The sequence below is a fragment of the Chiroxiphia lanceolata genome, chromosome 6 (genome assembly GCF_009829145.1).
Source record: "Chiroxiphia lanceolata isolate bChiLan1 chromosome 6, bChiLan1.pri, whole genome shotgun sequence".
In the NCBI taxonomy this organism is placed as follows: Eukaryota; Metazoa; Chordata; class Aves; order Passeriformes; family Pipridae; genus Chiroxiphia; species Chiroxiphia lanceolata.
In genome coordinates, this window is record NC_045642.1 from 41,259,951 (window position 1) to 41,282,424 (window position 22,474).

General features: G+C 51.8%; 1 protein-coding gene across 4 annotated transcripts in view; it reads right to left on the minus strand.

Moving 5' to 3' along the window:
• The window catches only part of LTBP2 (latent transforming growth factor beta binding protein 2), a 71,482-nt gene that overhangs the window by 14,686 nt on the left and 34,322 nt on the right, over positions 1-22,474 (minus strand). For 2 of the 4 annotated variants that reach the window (XM_032692317.1, XM_032692315.1), the window contains exons 6-17: positions 20,868-21,068; positions 20,242-20,510; positions 18,593-18,695; positions 10,288-10,362; positions 6,382-6,504; positions 5,753-5,917; positions 4,710-4,940; positions 4,136-4,167; positions 2,366-2,405; positions 1,865-1,957; positions 666-791; positions 353-481 (exon numbers count right to left, since the gene is read on the minus strand). In XM_032692317.1, coding sequence (XP_032548208.1) covers positions 353-481; positions 666-791; positions 1,865-1,957; positions 2,366-2,405; positions 4,136-4,167; positions 4,710-4,940; positions 5,753-5,917; positions 6,382-6,504; positions 10,288-10,362; positions 18,593-18,695; positions 20,242-20,510; positions 20,868-21,068 — 1,587 coding nt within the window. Of the gene's footprint in view, positions 1-352; positions 482-665; positions 792-1,864; positions 1,961-2,365; positions 2,406-4,135; positions 4,168-4,709; positions 4,941-5,752; positions 5,918-6,381; positions 6,505-10,287; positions 10,363-18,592; positions 18,696-20,241; positions 20,511-20,867; positions 21,069-22,474 lie in introns of all 4 variants that reach the window. The other 2 variants (XM_032692314.1, XM_032692313.1) reach the window with 2 other exon arrangements.

Consider the following 22,474-nt stretch of genomic DNA (forward strand, 5'->3'; position numbering starts at 1 on the left):
CTGGGTGCAAATGAGGACCTGCTCCACCTGCATATGGCTCTACCCAAGGGACCAGTGCCAGGACTCTCCTCCATCCCTCATCTGCCCTAGCACTTCCTTGCCACAAAGCAGTGATCAGAGTTGGCATCACAGACTCCTGCCCAGATCATCATGGGCAAGGTCCTCTCCCTGAGCAAGCAGAAGAAGGTAATCCCCATGGATCAAGCTGTCCACGGACATCTGTGGGAAGGGAGGGTGTGCAGGTGGGGATTTTTGTGTGCACACATATGTGTGTGCACATTCATGACAGAGTGTGAGAGAACAGAGAAGCTCTGGGGAGGTGGCAGCCTTGTGCCAGGTGGACACCACTTACCTTTACAGCTCTGCTTGCCCTCCGAGACAGCCAGGGTGTACCCAGAGTAACAAAGGCAGAAATAGGAGCCCACACTATTGATGCAGCGACCTCGTCCAGCACAAGGGTCTTTCAGACACTCATCTTCATCTGTGCCCAGGCAGGGAGGGAAGACAGGCAGTCACCACCTTCAGCTGACTGCCAGCCCCCTGCCAGCCCTGCAGTGCACCAAGTGGGCAGGGGCTCAGCAGAGCTGCCAGAAAACCTTCCCTCAAGAGCCTGAAGGACTGAATAGTCTGTTGAGGCCCAGCAGGCAGAACAGGTGACAACCTACCAATGCAGTGGAGGCGGCTGGGGTCCAAGGTGTAGCCAGGGTGGCACGAACAGCTGTATCCCTCTGGGGTGAGAACACAAGTACCAGCTCCACAGGAGAGGGGTGAAGAGGCACAGCCACTGACTCCTGGGAGGAGAGAGCATGGAGTTGGGGGCAGCACCAAAAGGTGCACAGAGTCTAGTGTCTGCTTTTTGTCCCCAGTACTATGCCAGGAGCCTGCTTTTTCCCCTTCTTGGAGAGCAATGCTGAGCCTGCTCATCTGCTTCTTCAGGCAGCCTGCACCCACAGGGCTGCACAGGAGACACAGTAGACCCTACCACCTCCTGCAGCTACTCCGGGCTGAGCCCAGCTGGGATGACCAGTCCTCTATACTGCACACCTGTGCCTTGGCCCCAAATAAGAGTGGTGAGGAAGCCTGCAGCCCCATGCCTTGGCAGCAGAGCCTGGCACCTGTGATGGGGCTCCTTTTGGGGTGACAGCAGGGCCCTCCTCCCCTGCATCACCGTGCTAAGCAGAGCACGGAAGGTAGTGGGAGGGGAGCGGGGCACCACACACCCCTCGGAATCGAGCCAGCCAAGGGCTGGGGGGGTAGCCCAACCCCAAACAAAAGGCTATTGAGGAAGATGCATTCCTCAGCAAGGTGCCTCTGCCAGGCCTGCTCCCCAAGGTGCTCCAGCCCCCGGCGCAGGGCAGGGGCCACACTCCCAGACACTTGAGCAACAGTGGAACAACAGCGTCCTTGTTTCCGGCGCAGTAAACAAGCCGCCCCGGGAGCCACATGCCTCCCCGTGTGCTCCCCCTTCTCGATGAGTCAGCTCACGCCACGGGGGGCACGGGGCCAAAGCCACCCAAGCGGGCGCGTGATCCATCCCCGCTCGGCAGCCACTGCTGCGCGGGCAAGGGAGCTGCAGGCAGGGAAGGGCTCAGAGAGCCAAACACCTTGCTTCCCATACAGGATCACTCTCTTGTCTCCCCATGGCTGGCCAGCTTTCCCTGCCTGGCAGCAGGTGAGACCAGGCTGGGACAACACCCCAGGGTGACAGGGCAGGGACTCTTCTTTAGGAATTCAAGGGGGGGGTATGGGAAGACAAGCAGACTGGTGAAGGGAGAAGGCCCCTGGGCAGAGCTTAGGACATCATTTCCCTGTAGCAGCAGGCAAAGAGAGGCAGGAAATGCCCAAGAGTGGTGGAAACACGCACCTGAGCCCTGTGCTGGCACCTGTGTTGGAGCAGCAGCATCCCAGGTGGTGATGGGGCCAGGCTGGGGAGGACCATGCCAGAATTCCTCTTCCTCTGCTGTGGAAGGAGAAGAGAGGTGAGGCAAACCCCTGATCACAGGCAGAGGTGCATGCCCAAGGTTCACCTGTGCCGGGTGGCCCTGCAACCATAGCCCCAAAAAAGCTCACGGGAAGCGGATGCAGGGTGGTTGCAGCAACACTATCATCTTATTATTTAACACAGTCTCCTCCACCTTGCAGGATATTCATCACCTCCCCACATTCCTACAGCCCCACATCAACCACCCCAGTGTGATAGGGGTTCTCTGCACTGCCCCACAGCCAGCCCAGCCAGGAGCCCATCCTGCCCACTGGGGGCTTCCATGCAGAGGAGGCAGCCCCCAGTCTCCCCACTCTCCTCCCTTCTCACTGCCCTGTTCTCTTCCCCACAAGCACCCTGCCCTCCCACCAGCCTGGCACTCACCTCTGCGTGTGTCAGGCTCTGCAGTGGCATCAGCAGTGCCCTGAGGGACAGAAATATAGGACTGCCTCAATTCTCATGCATGAAACAGGGATGCAGCATCCCTGAGACATTTTCCCACCCACCTCCTGGCTCCTCTTGCTCCCTAAGAGACCATCCTGGGAGGAGAAGCGTCACGGTTAGGTGCAGCTGGCAGGGCCACTCTGTCCTGAGCACATCATCCTGGGCAAAATACAGCTCCAGACCATGCCAGGGGGACTGCCCACAGAGAGGCCAAGCCAGCAAACTATACAGGTGAGACCCAAGGCACTGCTACCAGGTAGGCACCTCCCCAAGGTGGCCAAGAAGGTCATCCAGGCATGGTAAATACTGCCACTGTCACTGGCAGCTCTGGGGTGCTGAGAACAGCTGATGCTGAGGACAGCTGCTACTTCTGCCTGCCTCAAGAGTGCTGCCTACTAGAAAGGTGCTCGGTGCTAGAAGCTTTTTCTCACCATCCCCTCCTGGCAAACCTATGGCTGACAAAGGAAATGCTGGAGCACAACCTGAGTCTCTGCTCCAGGGAGCTTTCCACAATGGATGAACAAAACCAGCAGCTGAGCAACATAAATTCCAGACTAGCTCTGTTTCACATTTGGAAGTTTTGATTCAAATTTCTGCTCTGTCTTGAGATTTCTCACATGCACATGGGCAAGTCACTTCATGTCTATGAAGCAGCAACAATGGCAGTGCTATGCTCTCTTTCATAGGGACTAAAAGTATGTTCTGAGGGATGAGCTGCTATAGCAAGAGGGCACAGAGATGCTCAGGAGAGATATGGCTGAACCTCTACTGACAGCAGGGATCAAGAAACACACATTTTTTAAGTGCGACTCACAATAAAGAAACCCAGTTCTAGAAGAGGCTGGCAGAAAATCAGTCCCCAGGCTGCTCCCATCAGACAGGGTGAATACAGACAAGTCAGTGCAAGAGACTCCTGCCCTGACTGCTCCCCTGATGTTTCCGCTGCACCCACCCCAGCACAGGGAGACCCGCCTGTGAGCTGGGCTTGAGCACAACACTGGGCTCAATGAGAGGAGCATGTCCCAGCAGACTGCAGCGCTTCCCCTTATCCTGCTACCCTATCAGCCCTACAGCCAGGCCAGGCTGACAGCAGGGAGTGAGTGCCCACACCTCAGCTGTGTAAGTACAGCTGATATTCATGGAAGCCAGTGAAAGCAGGGCAAACTTGAATTTGCAGTACAGACTAGAATTTCAAAGCAAAATTCTTCTTGGTGTCATTTTATAGTGGGCTAGATCCTTTCTGTAATTCACCCTTTTGCTCTTTAGGACTGAGTCCATCGTGGATAAACTCTCCTGTCTAGAGCTTCAAACCCTGTGATATGCAGTGTAAAACTGGCTACAGTCATGTTTAACTCACACATCTGCCTGGTCGAACAGTAAAAGAATGTGAGCAAGAATAGAATCATAGAATAGTATGGGTTGAAAGGAACTTTAAGGACCATCTAGTTCCATGCCCCTGCCATGAGCAGGGACGCCTCCCACTAGATCAGGTTGCTCAAAGCTGCATCCAGTTTGGTCTTGAAAACTTCCAGGAATGGGGCATCCACCACTTCTCTGGGTGCCCTGTTCCAGCACCTCACCATCCTCACAGTAAATGAATTTCTTCCTAATATCTAATCTAGTTCTACCCTCTTTCAGTTTATTTTTATGACACTCTGCTTCCTGTCCATCAAGCTACCACTGGATGCACCCAAATGTAGCAAGACATACCTTACTCACCTGCATGGCAGGAGAAATTTCACCTGGAAAGAGAAAGAGTGCATGGTAAGTAGAGACAAGGCAGATAGGTGTCTTCCTCAAACCCTGGCTGTCCTAACTTCACCCCACCTCTATGACCCTGCCATTCAGTCCCTCACGCTCCTCCATAAGGCCTTGTTCCCAAAGCCAACACACCTGGACTCCTGGCACTGGGTAGAACCCAGGAGCTTCCGCTCCAGAAAGTACTGGCACAAGCATTTGGCCACACTGCCTTCCAGCTGAGCTGGACAAAAGCCCAGGGACTGGAGTGCCAGGCTTGCCATGCAGACCTGAGGTCCTAGCGGAGGCAGCCTGGCCACTCAGCACCAACTGCAAAGATGCAGTTGCAGGAGCCTGAAACACTCAACCTTCTCTCCAAAGGCTTGAAGACATGGTGCCTTATGCCTTAGGAATGCTATAGTCATATAGATATAGAAAGTCTTTATCAGCCAGAAGTCCATCCGTAGTCTATGACAGGACCTGAGAATTTTTCAGCCCTTGCTAAAGGCCCAGATGGAGCTGCTTTAAGCAGTAGACCTCACACTACCCTGTCTTGCTGAGGTCCCAGGGTAGGGGAATGCCTCCAGGATGCTCCCACGCAGGCTGTCCTGCAGTTGCTGTCTCCTTGCTGTCCAATCTAAAGTCCAGTTGCTGTTTTCCCCTTGCTCTTCCAAGCTGAAGGGCAGCTCTTCAGCCTCTGCCTTCCTCATTGACAGTCGGATATCAGAGCTGGAGTAGGTGTAGCCATGTCCTGCTGGGCAAATCTCCTTGAAGGCCTCTGTAAAGGAAAATAAAATCAAAACTTTAGAGGTCAGAGGTTAGAAGGAAGAGACTATGGTAGGGATCACCTGGCTTACCACACCCAGACATGATAGTGGTACAGTGGAATAAAGGAGTGAAAATGGACAGGCACGTATGTGAATGCAGGTGCCAGTTTCCCCTATCCTATCATTTTCTGCAATTTCTAAGTGTTAAATCCTTACTGAAACACATCTGGGCTGCAGTGGGTGGATACTTCAAGCAGAAGGAATGCGCTCACAGAGCAGGGTGGGTTTCTAATAGGCATTCCCAGACCCCAAAAACTAAATCTCTTCCCATTGTAAGTACTGCTAGGAAGGGATCATGCCACAGGAAGGTCCAAGCTGAGCAAGGGAGAAGATAAAAGTGAACCCAGGGTACCTCTAGGCTGAGCGCTTTGCACGTCACTCAAGATATTCTGCACAAACCACCTGAAAATTTTTCTGATCCCTGAGGATTTTGGTGCTTTACCCTCCACTCGACCTCACGCTGAGATAAACCAAACTCATCTTCACCTGGCTTTCTTCCCAGTAGAAGATGTATGAGAGAAAAGAGCTGTTGAATAAAGCTAGGCACGGACATGGCTGTGCTCTCCCTCTGGCACAGAGTGGTTTTCCATCAGGGATTTCTGTATCTTCCCAGTATTATCAGGTCTGCATCCTGGGCTGCTGTACCCATCTCACAGGACAGCATTTGCACTGTTCAGCTCTGGGTCCTGCAGCTGTCTGTGTTCAGGCAAACCCAGACCGCAGTCTAACCAGAGGAGGCAAAACCAATGCAGGCACGTCTCACCTGAGCCAGGCATAGGGCATTCCTCGCAGTTCTCCCCCCAGCCCTTGCCGACACGGCTGCAGCAGCAGATCTGCTGGGTGATGCGGTGGGAGAGGGGAAGGGTGCACACGCCTCCGGCTGCTGAGCGGTAACACAGCCCCTGCTCCATCGACACTGCTTTGTCCGCTGAAACACAACAGCAGTGTCAGTGCCAGAGGTTAAGCTCTGTGCTCTCCAAAGAAAAGAATGGGGGGGACACACCTCTCCCTCCTGCCCCTTTCTCTGCCTGTGTCTCCCAGCCTGCTCGAGGGCTGCCCTGACTTCTCTCCAGAACACCCCCCAGCCATCAGCCATCAGGCCTTTCACCCAGCAGTGTCAGCCCCAAGTAAATCCAGCTCCCGTGGCAGTTCTCATCCCAGGAGGCTGTGCCCTCTGCTGCCACACCACAGGCACATTCCCTCCAGCCACTGCAGGGACCATGTGAAGTCCATGGAGAAGGATAATGCAAGATTGGTACCCATTCTGCACACAAGTGCAGAACAGCACAACTCAACTACATTTGCAGATGTGAAGCACACTGCAGCATCCACTCAGCCATGGTTTCCCGCTCAGGTCCCTTCCCAAACTGATGAGTTCCCTGGAGCACTTACAGATGCAATGGCTACGGGATGGGTCTAGCATGGTGCCAGGCTTGCAGGTGCAACGAAAGCTGCCACGGGTGTTCACACACTCGGCATCTTTGCACAGGCCCTGCATCAGGCACTCGTTGATATCTGTGGAGAGGAGAGAGCTTTGTGAGATGTGAGGAAGCTGAGGGTGAACTAAACCCCCTCCCTAAGCAGTGCCTCTCATTCAGGTGCTACAGACCAAGGGGGTCTCAGCTGGGCTGGTGTCTAAGGCAGCCTCTGCACCAAACAGCATGGTGGAGACCTCTGTGGCGACAGCAGTCCCACATCTGCAGTGCAGAGCTTGCTCACTGCAGCTGCAGGAATGGCTTGTAGATGACTGCTCTGCTTCACAGTCCTTGTGGAAAACATACATGGCCCCTACAGTGAACCACCCTGTTAGGGTCATTCGTACAGCCATCATGGCTGTTGTTTGCAAGCCAGGAATGATGAGTCCTGTTCCTTCTCCTGATTTCTGGTCCTGCTTGTATGGAGCCATCATCCATGGACGATCCTTGTTAAGAAACTTGGTGTCAGCATGCAGGGAGAGCAGTGACTGATCCCATCCAGAGGGAGAAGGATGTTGGCTAGGCTGTGGCTCACTGCATCTTCTTCTAGGAACAGGTTGAGCAAGTAGGAAGTCGCCAAGGTCAAGACCTGCCTCAAGCTCTGCTACTGACCCTGATTCAGCATGCATCAGACACAGTCTTTGGGAAGGAAGGTGGGTTTATCCCAGGGAAACACCATTAGGCTCACTCATTTGGCCTGCAGTAAAGACTTTCCTTCAGCACATGTAGGAATGTATGAGCTAAGCCAGAGAAGACAGAGATTGGCAAAAGGTACATATATGGGAGCTGAGGGGAATTTTCAGGTGGAGAGTGAGGAGGAAGCCCTCCTCATGAACTGATGTAGCATTAAATCTTCACTAAACAGCTTGGCCCAGAAAAGTAAAATGCTGATGAACTGTGTTGTGTCAGGAGGCACAAGCAGTGCGGGAAGAGCTGAATGAGAGCACAGAGTGGCAGGAGTGGGATCAACCTCAACACCACTCTGGGACAAACCACAGGAACACATACTACAAGCTAAGAGGTGGGAGGAGGCAGTGGGAGGAACCTGGGCACACTCACTGCTCAAAGGACAGCTGTGAGCTGTCAAGACGTGATGCTAGGCAGCATCATGCCAAACATTTTCCAAAGACACAGGGCAGTCCCAATGGCAGTGAACAAGGCCCTGGTGACCTCAGGTGCCCTGAGAGCACACAGTGGTGCTCTATAGACTGTCTGAAGATGGAAGGGGTGGAAGACACAGGAACAGCTTTCCCAGCACTACCTTATTTCCCAGAGTCAAAGCATCACTGCTTGGTGGAAAGGGGATGTCTCACAGCCAGCAATGACAGCTGAAGTTCAGACTTACTGGCCTGAGAGGTCCTCCTCAGTCCTGTGCTCTTAAACTCCCTCATTCATCCTACCAGCTGCCCCATACACGTTTGCGACATACAAGGGCCAAGAAGACCAAGCCAGAAGCTAACTCAGTGAGAAGTATCAACGCTACAGGAATCTGCAGCAGGCCAGGGAGGAGTAGGATTTGGTTGCACAATGTAGTGGTTTCCTGCTCTGTACCAAGCACAGGACAGAGTTCCTGAGAACAACCAGTGGCCGGACCCCAAATAAGCTGGGAACTCAGAGAAGACACTAGGGCTCTCCAGAGGAGCCTCACAGCTCATGCCTGTCACTCCCTGGCATGGTCAGAGTATTATGTTGTTTCGACACACCAACTGGACAAAGCGCTTGCCTCCATATAAGCAAAGGGCTTGAAGGGATTGGAGTAATGAGTGCACAAAACAAACAAGCACCAAGGGCTAGGCTTTATAGGCTTAGTTCAAAACAGGGCCACATCCCAGCCTTAGTCTAACCCCATTTATTCTGCTGTCAGCAAAGGACACACCCACAGTGGAAGTTCCCACTGGGAACAGAAGCAGTCAGGTGCACTCAGAGCTACGCATTCCTACCCCCTGCAGCATGCCAGGGCCAGGGCTAGCCCACAAGAAGAGGCCTCGGGGACCCCAAGTGAGATCTGTATGCTCTTTCAGCTGCTTCTTCCCACCCTGCACAAGCCAGTGTTCCTCAGAAACAGTCATACTGAGTCAGGCAGCCTGTGGTGGAAAGGTTCAGCCTGGTTTACCCTGGTACTTGGTAAGCAGAAAGGACCCCGGTCAGCAACAGATACCAAATATATATATGGACTCCAAGGACGTATGGACGTATGGACATCGAGGTGCCAGTGTGTGGTCCAAATTATCCCTTCCAGTTCCATTCTTCCTGCTGGTTCCAGTGGCGCTGAGAGGTTCCCCGGCTGCATCTGCCAGGCACTCTCAACTCAGACTCCTTGCAGCCTTGTTCCTGCCCGATGGGATGCAGCAAGAAAAGGAAAGGAAAGAAGATCCTGCAGAGATGAACCATTTGTTCCTCTGCTGGAAGGCACCAAAGACAACCCTCTCTGTCCATACTGAACAGAAGAAAGTAGGCTTCTGCCAGGGCCATCCTCCTTTCAACAGTACTTTGACAACAGCCTGCAAAGCCAGGTAGTCTCCCCTCCTACCTGGCCTGGCAAAAGGCCTGTGTAGCCTCTCCCACATCTATCAGCCCAAATGCTCCCTCTGGGCCCTGAAGTGAGGTACTGGGCTTCCTGACAGACATGCCACTGCAACAGCAGGGACAGGAAAAATCCTGGAGGCAGTAGTGTCTGCAGAACAGTACTTATCCAGCCCAGCTTACGAAGGAGCACACAGAGGCACGAATTCCCAGTTCATGCTTTTTCCTGTGGAAAAACATCTTCCTACCCAAATCTACACTGCCATCTCCCTCTGCTCCTCTGAGCTTCTCCCTGCTCCAGAAGGGGCACAAATCCAGAGCAGGCACTTCAAGTCTCTGCTTGCTGACATGAGTCTCTCCAGCTGCTCTGCTCCTCCAATTTGATGTCTCCTAGTAGCTCCTCATAACACATGTAGCACTGTCTGTGGCCACATAAAGGGATGAGATCTGAGCACCAAGGAGAACAGATGTTGTTGTGTTGTCGAAAGTTCTCCCCTAGGACAATGTGGGGAGGTTGAATCATTAATTAAGTAAGCATGGTGGAAAGTCCCAGCTAAAAGAGATGAGTCATTGGATTGCCAGCCCTGGGTTTGCACAGCCAGGGACCTGGCTCCCTGCTGCATCTGCGAGATGACACCTCTCAGTTTATCACGAATCACAAGAAGAGAACCACAAAATTATTCTTCAGTCAGAGCACGGAAAAACACAAGCAATGTGGATCCAAGAGATGCCAAATAAACATGAACCAGAGAGCAAAGCGGAAAGATGGTACCTTCCTCATATGGAACTGAGGGACCATGGAAGTGAGAAATGGATCAATCCTGGCAGCATGGGGCAGGCAAGGCAGCTTTGCAGCATGGACTAGTGACACACTCAGAATAGAAAGAATCGCTTTTATGGCACTCTCTCACTTGTAAATGAACAACTGGACAAGCTGACAACCTTCACAAATGTTTTTAGGCAAGAGAATTTCTGTTGCTTCAGACCACAGAAGAAGTGTTTTTACACTCATACTTAGCAGAGCACAAACACGAGTCCTTACTGGGGTAGTAGGGCTTAACAGGTGAGGTTTTTTGTGCTGGCACAGCTATGTGCTGACTGTGCTTATCAGCTGAGTCATGTAATCCAGTGATACCTGATTTTCTTTCAGTCCTGATGAAAGGACAGAGATTTTTACAAGCCACGTTTTTGCAGATCTATATCAGGGAGTTAGATAATCGTATTTTACTTGTGTAGATAATTACAACTCTGACAGGGGATGTGGGAAGGAGAGAGAGAGAGATGAAAGCAGCATCCTTACCTTGGCAGTGGCTCTGGTTCAGCCTCTTGTATCCCTGGGGACATTCCACCTGCCCATTCTCAATCACAGGGCGTGCTGGGAAGAAAAGCAAACAGTGTGGGACATTGGCAGTAGAGCCAGCCACCAGCATCCTCCCTTCTCTCTGCCCTCCTTGCAGAGGGGAAAAAGTCCCCGCTAGGTCTGCCTCTGATGACTCCCAGGAAAGGTGGGGGAGCAGCCACATTTCTCATGCAGTGTCTTATGCTGCTTGACAAGTGCCAACCTGTTGACCCAGAGGTGCTGCCTGTACTTCATATCTATCACTGTGTCACTTCAGCTACTTCTAGGTCAGCCCGGATAGCCAGGTGGCACATGACAAGGGGGATCAGAGTGAAAGGAATGGCTGAGGTCATTGAGAAGCTGCTGAAATAATAGCTCACAGCCTGTTTATTATATTTCCCCCTTTTTCTGCTGCATGTGATTTCCCACCCCAATCCCTCTTGTCACAGAAAAATTCAAATTGCTGCTTAAAATAGTTTTGTGGGTTTCAAAATGGCCTATAACACACACAATTAAATTTCTCCAAATTTTTTAAAGGCAAGTAAAATGTGACCCATAAATTCCAAGGAAGTAAAATTAAGGCACTGTACTTTGGAGCAAGGAAAAGGGAGTCCAGAAGTGGATGAGTTGGGAAGTGAGTAAGCATGGGGTGGGGTAGGAAGAAGGGTGCCTTGCCTAAGGTTGGGATTTTCCCAGGGTGGGGTTTCTTCTTAATTTTCTGGATCTTACACTTGGGAACAAGACGTGCATGCAACTGCTAAGTGACAGTCCCTCTGTATTCCCACCACTCTTAATTCCTCCTGCCCAGCCTCAGTAGCTCACTCCCTGGTGTCATACGTGGAAAGGCCTCCATGGCAACAGTCATACTCAGGGTCTGGCAGATTCCTAATGCATTGCAGCTTTCAAGAACCAGGGGCAAATTGAGACCATCCTTACAGCAGGAAATGGTTGGTAAGAGCCTGCCAAGTTTAAGTACACAAACAACACTCTGGGGGCAGAGAACAGGTATGTCCATAACTCTTTGTCCTCGACACTTGAACCTTATAAAGCAATTTAAAGCCATTCTAGGACAATTCTTGAAAGGCAAAAGTCAGGGACCAGTCTCCTAGGATATAGGCACTTAGGAAATAAAAGACGTGAGAACAAGCTATTACCAGCCTGTACCGGGAAGAAGAATAGAAAGCCTGGGTTCCTCAGATATATTAAATGAAACTACAAGGTTCTCTGTATGCAGATTGATCCTTAGTGACTGAACGAATGACAAAGACCAAAAAAAATCTATTTATCCCCTTTAACAGTTCAATCATGAACTGTAAGCTAACAAATATCTGGATGTTAGGGACAAAGGAGCTACTGGTGATACTGGGAATTGCTGGGCACATTTCTAGCCTTCTGGGAAGGTAAAAGCAACCTCTGGCTTATGGGCTCCAAGCTCAGCACCCTGGTGGGATTCCAGGTACTCACACACCACAGCCTGTGGGCTCGAGGCTGCCGACAGGCATTAACTGTGCTTGGAAGCGTCTGCCAACCTCAGCACAGTGTGATGACAGATGCTCAAATGAAGCAGCATTGTTATGTGTGAGCTCTCTGAGAGGAAGCCAAGCATGCTGGAGATCAAACAGTGATGACATGTGTCAGAGCTGTGCTCCCTCTCTGAAAAGCCTTTGTGGAGAAACAGATACTGCAGCATCCCTCTACCAGATGCTGCCAGGAAGAGAACAAGGCAGAAAATGCCAGTGGTGGGTGGGTGAGTGTGCAGGTCTGTGCCACCTCAGCACTCATATGACTCCAGTTTGCAGAAACCTGCAACTTACTACTTCAGCAAATCACTTGTGAAGCTATGGACAAACGCCCTAACTTTGCAAAGAAACCCATGTTCCCTGCAAAGAATAACTGGAATGTAAAGTGAGCAGATCTCTCTGTACCAAGGGGAACTAAGACATTTCTCAAGTAGTGGATGGAGGCTGCTCTCTTTCTGTCAGGACCTGGCCACAAGGGAAGACAGGGTGTGGCTGCAGGAGGGTGTAAGCTATTAACTCTCAGCTCTGTACTTGGTTTCTTGAGTAGAGGACCATTTCCTTCCACAAGCTCTGATGTTACTGAACTACACTAGAGATGGCTAAAACTGCCTGAAAAAAACAACCTAGGACACCTGAGTTTCCTGCAAAGGGGATCAACATCCAACCTTCTCTCATGCAACTGGCAGGAGTGATAGACTGACTTAGGAGGCTATTCCTCTGGAACCCAGCAAAAGGAAAAAGATGATCTGATGATCAGAGAGGGCAGAAATCTGTCAACATTCAGAGATGGGGGTCCCAGCCTCCTGTATCTGTCTGTCTGTCTACACTCTCTCCAGGAAGGGTTCTCCCAGAGCCTGAGGCTAGGGATGGAGCAGCTCAGCTGCATCTGTCAGGCAGAGGGACTTCAGGCTTGCTAAGGGCAGGGAATCCTGGTTTCTGATTGAAGGTCATTGATTGGTGATTGAAGGTGATTTCAGAGCCTTGCCTCCGGGGTACTTCAGCCCTGTGGGTGCTGTGCCAAAGCAATGTGCTCACCAGGTACTTGCACATTAGGACTGCCTCTCCATTCTCCTCATTGCTCCCTCCAGCTCTCCTACCACCCACTGATACTTTCTGCAAGCTCTGCAGGCACTGGGCATCCCTGTCAGGGCCAGGCTTGCACAAAGGAACGTGCATGCAACATGCTCACAAACTCAGGAAGGAGGTGAGCGCAAAGCATCTACAGCCCAGGACTTCCACCAGCACCTTTGTTCCCAGCTAGAAAAATACTCAAGCAGAGCATAACAGGAGGGAAACGAGTGCATGGAAATTGAGCAGAGGGATTTTGTAGCCTAGCCAGATGACCTTTAAGCAGCTAGGCTAGTTTTGCCTCATTTCCCAGGAGAAATGGTTTTACCCCAGAGTCCGGGCTCCCCAAACACTGTTTGAAGAAGTTCAGGGTGATGGTGCAGTGGAAAACTTCTACTAGTGGTGGTAACCACAACAGTGTGAAGTGAGCCAATGTTTGTAGGATGAGATAATACATTGCATTAGTCCAGCCAATATCACTTTGTTAAAAGGGGAAGAGGCAAACCTGCGGTCAGATGAGAAGTGAGGAAATGCCCGGCTGCTGAAAGCTAGCCCATTTTTTTCAACTCTTTCCATCTATCATACTAAAGTCATTTGCGATACAAAACTAAGCCCTCTAGTTCTACTTGTGGTCAGTAAAGATCTTCACAGTGAAAAAGATGCTTGAAGGAAAAAGATTCTGGTAATTCCTAATTACCTTTCGATGTTTCAACAGAGAGATTCTCATTCTGCTCCCACAGTGGCTTCCATCTGGGACAAGATACCTCTGTACCTAAAATGCCCCACTGTTGCAACAACGTGCTGCTGTATGCTGATACCACAATGCTACACATGAATGATGAGCAAAACAAGCACTGTGCAGAACAAGGCAGTCCTGAAAATGCTGTGCTTTCCCAGGTTAAGCATTGCTCTCTGTGGTACTGGCACAACCTTGCAGAAGTTTCAACTTCTTTTGCCACCTCCAGGCCTTCTTTACTGTCCTGGACAGACTCTCTGCGGTACATGGTAACAGTGGCAAAACCAACCCCCTCCATAGCCTCCTTCCCATATTTCCAGGGTTTTTTCCCTGTATCCTCCCCAGTCTGTTCACAGGAGCAGACCAAGGGGTTGATTTTCAAGGGGCTTCCTGTGGCTGTTTCAATGCCTGCAGGCACAGCGCAGGGGAGCGCGCAGCTTGCAGAGCCACTCGGTATTTTCTGATGATGACAGCTCCATGGTTAAGCTGCCACCCCTCTCACAGTGGGAGGTCCGTTTGGGGTGTGCTGCGGATGCCAAGCCAGACATTGCAAGATCCAACTTTCCAGTGAAATTCAAACTTTTCTCCAGGACAAAAAACTTGAAAAAACACGAGGAGTGGGAATAAAAACAAAACAATAGCCTTCAATAGCCTTGTTTCTTAATGCAGTTAAAACCCATAAGCAGGAAGAGAGAAAGCAGTGCAGGAAGATCTGCACTGAGCAACACCAGTGGGTGCACAGCCCAGCCCATACTCAGACTGACTGTAGCTGGAAATAAGGGGCCAGGGGCACTGAAAAATCAGGATCTGGAAGATACAGGTTTACTCCTGCACCCAGAAAGTCTCCCAAACCTGAAGAGAAAGGCGAGACTTGTAGCTTTTGGGCACTACTGGAGACAGTGTTCATCACTGGTTTGGGCTTGTCTTGCAGTGCTGCTGGTTGCCGAGGTGTATAGTCTCACGGTCAGGGAGGAGGTAGAAGAGCAGGACTGTGAACCCCTCTAGGCAGAACTCTCTGCTACTATCCCCATGTGCCTGAGAAGGGCCAAGCCTTCAGGGACACCAGTGTCCAAATCCACACCTGCCACAGGGTCTGTGTCGACCTGCAGCTCTCGTCTTGCTGGGTTTAGTTTCCATGGACCATCTCTTATCCTTGTTCCAACACATTCTTCTCCACAGACCACTGTATACCCCAAAATAATGCATGGTCTGGCAGGCAAGCAGGAGTAGCTCTGCCCAGCAGTGTGCCTGCTACTAGCCCCACATCCTGAGCTTGCTACAGGACAGGATTTCGCTTCAGTGCAGGTTTCTCACCAGCACTGCTTAAACACCCTGCTGGTCCCTGAGCTTCCTTCCAGCCACATCCAAGTGTCTCTACTTCAGCTGCTTCCTCAGCCTCCAATTCCCCTTTCCTACTATCACCCTTCTCCAAGTTTTACTTTCCAGCTCCCATTTGCTCCTATCATTCTGTTCTAGCCTTTCAGTGTGTGCTCCACTGCTTCCTCCAAGAAATAAAGCCGTGTGAGGGTCATTGGATGTCTCCATCTGATTTATTCTGTCTTGCAACACAACACATTTCATCCAGCCAGTTCTTAACCACAGCTGAAGGACTGCAGCCTCATGACAGCATGCAGGTGTCCTGCCACCCTCCAGGGCCTTGCCTCTGGCTCATCTCTTTCTTTCACGGGTCGGATGACAGCCTTTGTTCCAACAGCTCATGGAGCAAGCTCTTGGTTCTCCCCCCTCTCCCAAGGCTGTCTCTGACATATCCTGGGGTTCCTATCTTCATCTGTCACTTGCATGAGCAACAGCAACTCCCAGAGACTTCTACTATAGCCTGCTTGAACATCCATCTCTGTACCCACTTCTCTAAAGAGACTGAACAGCATACACCCTCCCCAGCAGCAAACCGCACAGCCTGAGCAGGGCCTAAGGAAATCTCTGAGACTAAAGTAACACTCACTACAGAGACCCCTGGCCAGGTCAATCCTCAATTTTGAACTCAGCTTTTAACATGGTCCCATTAGGATGCAACAAAGCATTTGAGTGCCTTGGCTTTTCTGATGCTGAGCAAAACACAAAAAATAGTGAGGATTGGTCACGGTAAGTTTGCTCAGACAGAAGCCTGCCTCCTATTCTTCTTCTTCTTCTCTGATATCTTTCCACACACAAACATGTACCAAACATGAAAGCTGCAGACGATGGAGACATCTGGACGAATCCAGACTCTACTAACAATCACTGTCTCGGGCAGACAGTCAATCCAAACAAGTTCCCCATTTGTCTAGCTCTTGCCTGGCTGCACTTCTGTACATTTGTAAGTGTTTACACTGAACTAGCTTCTGCCATTTCTGTCTCTAGTTGCTGTAATTAAATTCCCAGTGCTGTCAAGTCTGCTCTGGTGCACGCCTCCCCGGGACACACAAGAGCAAGGAGTTCTCTCTGAAGATCACAGTGCTAAGAAAGCTGGAAACATCCCCTGGACATGTTATCTCTGTGCACAAGACACTGAACTACAGCCCAGTGACTCTGGGTGAGCACAACACAGGTCAGCAAGACCAGAAGACAGAAGCAATGTGAGCATCGGATGTAGTCTATAGGCAGGAAGTACGTGGAGTGATGCCTTCATGTTGGCATGGAACTGGAAGCCCCGGCAGACAAGGCACAAGGCAATGAGAGGTCACAGTGCTCAGTGGCTCTGTTAAAGAAGTAAGATCACTGAGAAAGGACTGTTTCCCTGACTCCGCTCCGGGGCCAGATATCTTGTGTGTGAAGACAGCATGCCAAAGAAAGGCATGCCATCCACCTGGGCTTCCCACTCCACAGCAGCTGGGCTCTCTTAGGCTGCCTCCATCAAGTGTCTGCCTTACAACTCCCTGCACTTGCACTGTGTGGTCTCCTGCATGGGGGGCTGGTTATGGGGCAGTCAGTCAGAGGTAGCCAAAGGAGGAAGATACTTGCACATGATTAAAACGGGATGAAAATGGCCCCTTTAACTAGCCTGAATTCCTGACAAAATCCAGCAAGAACCATTAGGTCTCCAATGAGGAACTTTTATCACCCAAAGCCAGAGGGACTGAAAATGGGATTTTCTTGTGGCAGAGGAATACAGAAGACCCCCAGGGATACATTTTTCATACATTCATGAAATTGATCTGAAAAAAAAAGCCAGACAAGCATCTGTCCATTCAGTGAAGACCAGCAGTGACAACTTGCCTTGAGTTTCAACTGCCGCTGGGACACAAGGCATGTGTTGAGCTGTGAAAGTGGGCCCTGCTGGCAGCTAGGAGCCATTTCTTAAGTGCATTTGCTCTACTGGCTGGCTGATTGCAAGGAGGACATGGGGTATTTTGGCCTGTTTTCACATTTTAGAAGCCCATGATTAGACACATTTTGAAACTCTAAGTCCAGCAGAGCAAATCACTGCTGCAGCTCTGGCTGTTGAGTAATACCTTGCATCCTGGCATGGAGAAGGAGAAAGGAGGTACAGAGTTTTTGCAGCCACCTGCAGCCTAACTGAAGTATTAAGTTGCCTCTCTGCTTTCTAATGGTGAGATCACAGAGAGGGTGAGAAACAGGGACACTGCTGTGGGATGGGGAAGAGAAAGCCATGAGTGGGGGCGTGAAGTTCAAGGACAAAGAAGAGGGGGCTAAAACCTGTGTGTGGCATCTCCTTGTCTGTGCTGAACCTGCAAACCCCATGGTCACCCCCATACCACATGTGCCCAGGGCTCCTTTGGGGCTGGCACATGGGCGAGGGTAGGCAAGCAGTAGCATGGCCGAGGCCACAGCAGAGCCATGTAGCGCGGGAAGATGACACCAATCAGAGCTCCCCAGATCTGGACTGGGTTCCAGGATGCTGACAACCTCGTCTGTGATTGCAAGGAATTTGGCTCCAGCCAGCCCTCCCCTGGCTGAGGAGGAACTGAACTGAGAGAGGATAATGAGACACAAATTCAGCTCTTGGAAATGTGTGTGTGATCAAGACAACCTCTGGGCAGAGCTAGAAGTTGCCAATGCCACACTTGCTTGCACAAAACTTATCACCTTGGATACATACACTCTACTCAGGAGTCAAAAGTCTCCTGAACCATGGGGTTTGTTTTCTTTAGTCCTTTGCTCCAGTCAATGGATGTGATTAGGCAGCCAGGCAGCAATGAAAGAGGGCAGCCAGGCAGGCAGGGGAGAGGTGAGCAGCTCCCTGTCCATGTTGCACTGGACAAGTATGCCCTGTCCTGCATCAGATCCACTCAGCACTGGATGCCATAGCCACTGTGCCCACAGGGCTGCCTCCCCTCCATCCAGGAGTCCTGCTACACAGCCTTTCTCTCACAACATGGGATAGGGCCACAGTGCAAGAGGCTGTGCCAGTCATGAAGCACTCCAAGCAGAGCGGTTGAGGAATCCCCGTCTCATGCTGGATCAGTCCATCCGGCTCCCAAGTGCAGCAGAAACAGAGCTGGACGCCTATGCCCCTGGAACGGACCCCGGGTGCACTCCTGCCAATTGTTTGATGTAGTGTTATTTCCAGAGTCCCTGCCAAGCCCGTGTCGGGCCCAGAGCAAGCCCGTAACTCTATAGGGCCAAGTCTGCAACCTCCTCCTCCAACCTAGAACTGCACCTCCTAAAATCACGGCTGCTTTTTTCCCCTTTCTTCCTCTGAGCGGGGCTAGCACAGTGGGAACCATCAGCCACAGTGGGGTTTTGCAGGCACGGAGCCTGGACTCAGCACCCAAACCAGAGCACTGCTCCTTGCTGGTCTGGGGTAGCAGCCAGCATGGCCCTGCAATCACCAGGGACACGATGCCCATGCCCAAGGGCCTTGGGCCAAGGAGAGCCATGCAGGTGGGACCTGCAGCTCTGCTCCCTGCAGCAGGACCATTTTTGGTCGTTGAGGATATGGGCCATCTCTCATGCTGTCCCGGCCAGCAGCAGTACTCACCTGGCTGGGGGGGACAGGCCAGGCACTGGTCTGCACCCCAAAAGAGCCCCACGCTACCACAGCAGTCCTCCAGCTTGGTCAGCCCCGGCAGGGGGTTGGTGCACTGTGGAGAGAGGAGCAGATCAGGCTTCTGTGGGATGCAGAGGAAACATGCGCCTGTCCACTGCAGCCAACTGGTGCAGTAGCAGCAGAGCTAGCGTGAGGGACAACTGTTTGGGGTCAGAGGCTGGAATGGCCCTCTCAGTACAGCTCCCCACTGGGACACAGTGGGACCAAGGATGCGGATTAAGACAGTAAAAAGTTGTGCTGACAGAAACTCCTTTGACTGCACCCATCAGAGGGGAAGGTGACACCAAACAGAGCAGAGATGAACCAGAGATGGTATCACTCGAGGGATCAGCCCCGTGCCTGGCTGATTAGCCAGTGAAATGGGTGCACCACTTAAGCCTGGCAGGGAGCTTGCTGTCAGGCACTTTCCTCTGCTGAATGAGTTTCTTTTCCCCCGCCCTCGGCAAGGCCCTCTGGATTACAGGCTTCCCCATTAGAGCGGAGCCGCTGGGCCCACAAGCTGGAGCTGGCCCTCCTCCAGCCACACGTGGCCGCCTGCCCAGCACTCGCATACCGATCGGCTCGGCTGTGGCTGAGAGGGGAGAGGCAAGCGCTCCCCGCGGAACTCTTCGCCCTCTCCCAGGCACGGCATCACCTCAGCTGGGTGCGGTGTGAGCTCAGCAAGAGTACCCCCTGCCGCCCCCAGAGCATCTCCCACAGCCTCTCTGGGCATTCACGAGCATCTCTGTGCATCATCGTCATCATCATCTGCTCCCATGGTCACGGAGCTGCCCCCACAGAGAGCAGGGCTTTTCCAGCCTCAGGGTCTGCTATAATTTATTTTTGCACTAGAAAATGGCTTAAGAACACATCCTGCTAGAAACTACTTGGATGGGAGTGACTGAAAGATGAGGTGGGAACTGGGAGCAGTCCCCCAGAAAAGGCTGGGGAGCAGTGGGGACAGTGCTGAGTTCCCAGCTGCCAGGCTGGGGGGTCTCGTTGAGCACGAGCTGCTGTGGGGAAGCTCACAGGTGTTCCTGTGGGTGCCAAAAACCTCCAATGCTTTTCCAGTGACGCAAGAGAAACATATGGGGAAAGACAAAATAAGAAATTATGATGATTGTGGTACAGGGGTGAGAAAGTCCCTCACGTGCATTTGCTTCCCAAGCCCCGATCAAGCTGCCCAGGAAGGTGTCGTTCCATGGAAATCAGACTTCCATTTATCGTCTGAGAGGGAAAGGAATTTTCCTATGTTTTATACGTTTCCTACAATAATCACAGAGCGTGGCAGTGAATGTTGCTATAAATAGGGCACTCTTTTCAAACCAGACTGTGTGTGAAAGTCATCAAGTCTGGGCTGTGCTGCCCCAGGGCACAGCCTGGTCAGGGCAAGGCAGTGAGGTCTCACTGTTGGACCAAAGCAAAGAATTTTTTTCTTTCAAGTACTAACACATTGCTACCTCTGCCCACAGCACCTGCATGATGCCGAACAGCTTCACAGAATGAAGCCAGCCCCCTGCCCCATAAGCCAATGCTCCCATACCCCAGAACAACAAACATGCCACTACACACACTCCATCACTTGTCAGGTGATCTCTTACCTGCCCATGGAAAGCCTCCCGAAAGCACCTCCCCAGCAGCCCTGGCGCTCTCTGCTGCTTCTGGCTGCTCTCACTGGCAATGCTGTTGCCATTCCCATGGGCATAGGTGTACCAGGGCACAGTAGCCAGCTGAGGAACCAGGACTGCCTCCACGCTGTTATCCTCCGACACCTCTGCGTCACCACGTACCCTGGCCACCTGGTGAATCTGCACAGTGGCTTCTGGAGGGTGGTTGATGTGGACATTCACCAGAGAAGGGTTCAGGGAAGCTGGAATATGAGTTTACACCTCACTTGTGACAATCTGGCAACAATTTGGCACCCAAAAAGCATCTTGTCATCAACAAAGTCACAAGGGAGGAGAGGTACACTAAGCCCACCAGGAAATCTAGAGGAACAATGCATCTAAGAGAAAATATTTCTCTGGCGCAAAAACAGGACAAACATACCAAAACCTACAAAAATCCTCAACCCCCTTCAGAAACTAGAAGGACCTCTTTTCTAACAAACTGGCCTGAAATAGCAAGCATAAGGCGATAGTGGCCTCCTCAGGCCTGTTAATGAAGATCTGAGGAGCATACAAAGTAGGAGGAAAATGTGGAGTCTGGAGCCACTGGCCATGCTCACCCAGCTGGTTGGACAAGGGCAGGGTATAGGTGGAGTGCCTCATGGAGCTGCCAGATGGGGTCTTTGGGGCTCTCCCTCCTTGCTTCTTTTCTAGAGAGGGAGCTGGCAGGTGGCAAAACTTCCCTGTGGAGTTGGAGGGGCACCAGCACTCATCCCGGCCCACGCAACGCCCTCCATTCAGGCAGGGGATCTGGCAGAAATCTGCAAGGCAAAGAGAGGTCTGCTTAGAGGAGGAACCGGGACACTGCCTCTTAGCCAAGGGCAGCTGTGGGACACCAGCAGCTGGACCTGGCCAGCACCAGCCCCATGGTGCCTAAGGACCAGGCCCAGCACTGTGCTGGGGTCAGCACCTGCAGCCTGAAAGCAGGCTCAGGTCCCTGCTGGGCAACACCATCTTCCCCAAGATCTGCTCACAACTGGAGTCACAGGTTGAAGAAGATGAGCCCTCCCTTGGGTTCTAGGGCCACAGCCAGGCTGGGGCATCCATGCCCAGGGGTGTAGCCCCCCAAGGCCAAGGTGGTGTTACTAACACAGTAGGATCCTTTGGACTGGGTCAGGAGCTACGGCAGCCCTGTGTGGCCGAATCAGCACATTTCCTTCACTTCTGCATTGCCCCCTCCCCACCTGGCAGGGTTTTTACTCCTAGCCCAGAAGGGAACTCAGCAGGATGGGAGAGGCAGAAGGAGAGAATAGGCAGAGAGCCACATCCTCAGAGCCTGTCTCACTGCCAGCCCTGGCCCTGCCAGCAGTTCAAGTGGGAGAAGTGTGGAGTGGGACGAAAGAATCAAGAGCAATTCATCTGCACAGGCTCAGAAAAAGCATCCACAGATGAAACCGAAATCACGTCCTTTCTGACCTCATCAGATGCTTGGACCGACCCAGAGCATCTCAGAGTGAACTACACTCAAGCAAGACATGGGATTCCCTGACAGACCATCCTGACTCATTTCAGTGTGAGATGAGACACTGCTGCTCCACATTCCTGGATGGGCTTGTCAGCTGTTTCATCCTGTTTCAAGTTCATTTGCTCAAACCCAGCACCCAGTTTTGGGGAAGGAGACACATTTTTGGACTGAGAGTTAGGCAGAAATTCCTGTGAACACCATTATCCATCAGTGCCCACAACAGCCAGACTTTGCATTCTCTCAGTGTTAAAAGAATTCTGAGTGATACAGAGGCACTCAGAGGACAAGTCTCAACAGGTCCAGCACATTGCTCCCACCAACTGGCTCCAAGACAATGTGACCAACCCACAGCTGGATATCCCAGTGACTTGATGAGCAATCCCAGCAGCTCTGAAAGGCGAGCAGAGGTTTCAGCAACCCTGTTTATAAGAACAGTTTGCAACCTGCAGCCAGCTCTCCTGGCTGCCACGTGAGTTAAGGAGAGAACAGGAGGAAATTAGGTGATGAAAGTCAGCCCCAAGACTGGATGCCAACTAAAGCAGTGAGCTGGCTCTGAGAAGAAGGGGGTGGCGAGGCTTGGCTGCAGGCCTGACTCAAACACATGCATCCCCTCTAGCCGGAGTGGGATGGAAAAAGCAGTTGTTTGCCCAAAAAGAGAGCAAAGAGGCAAAGTCTGTCTTCCTCCCCCAGAGACGGAGTAAG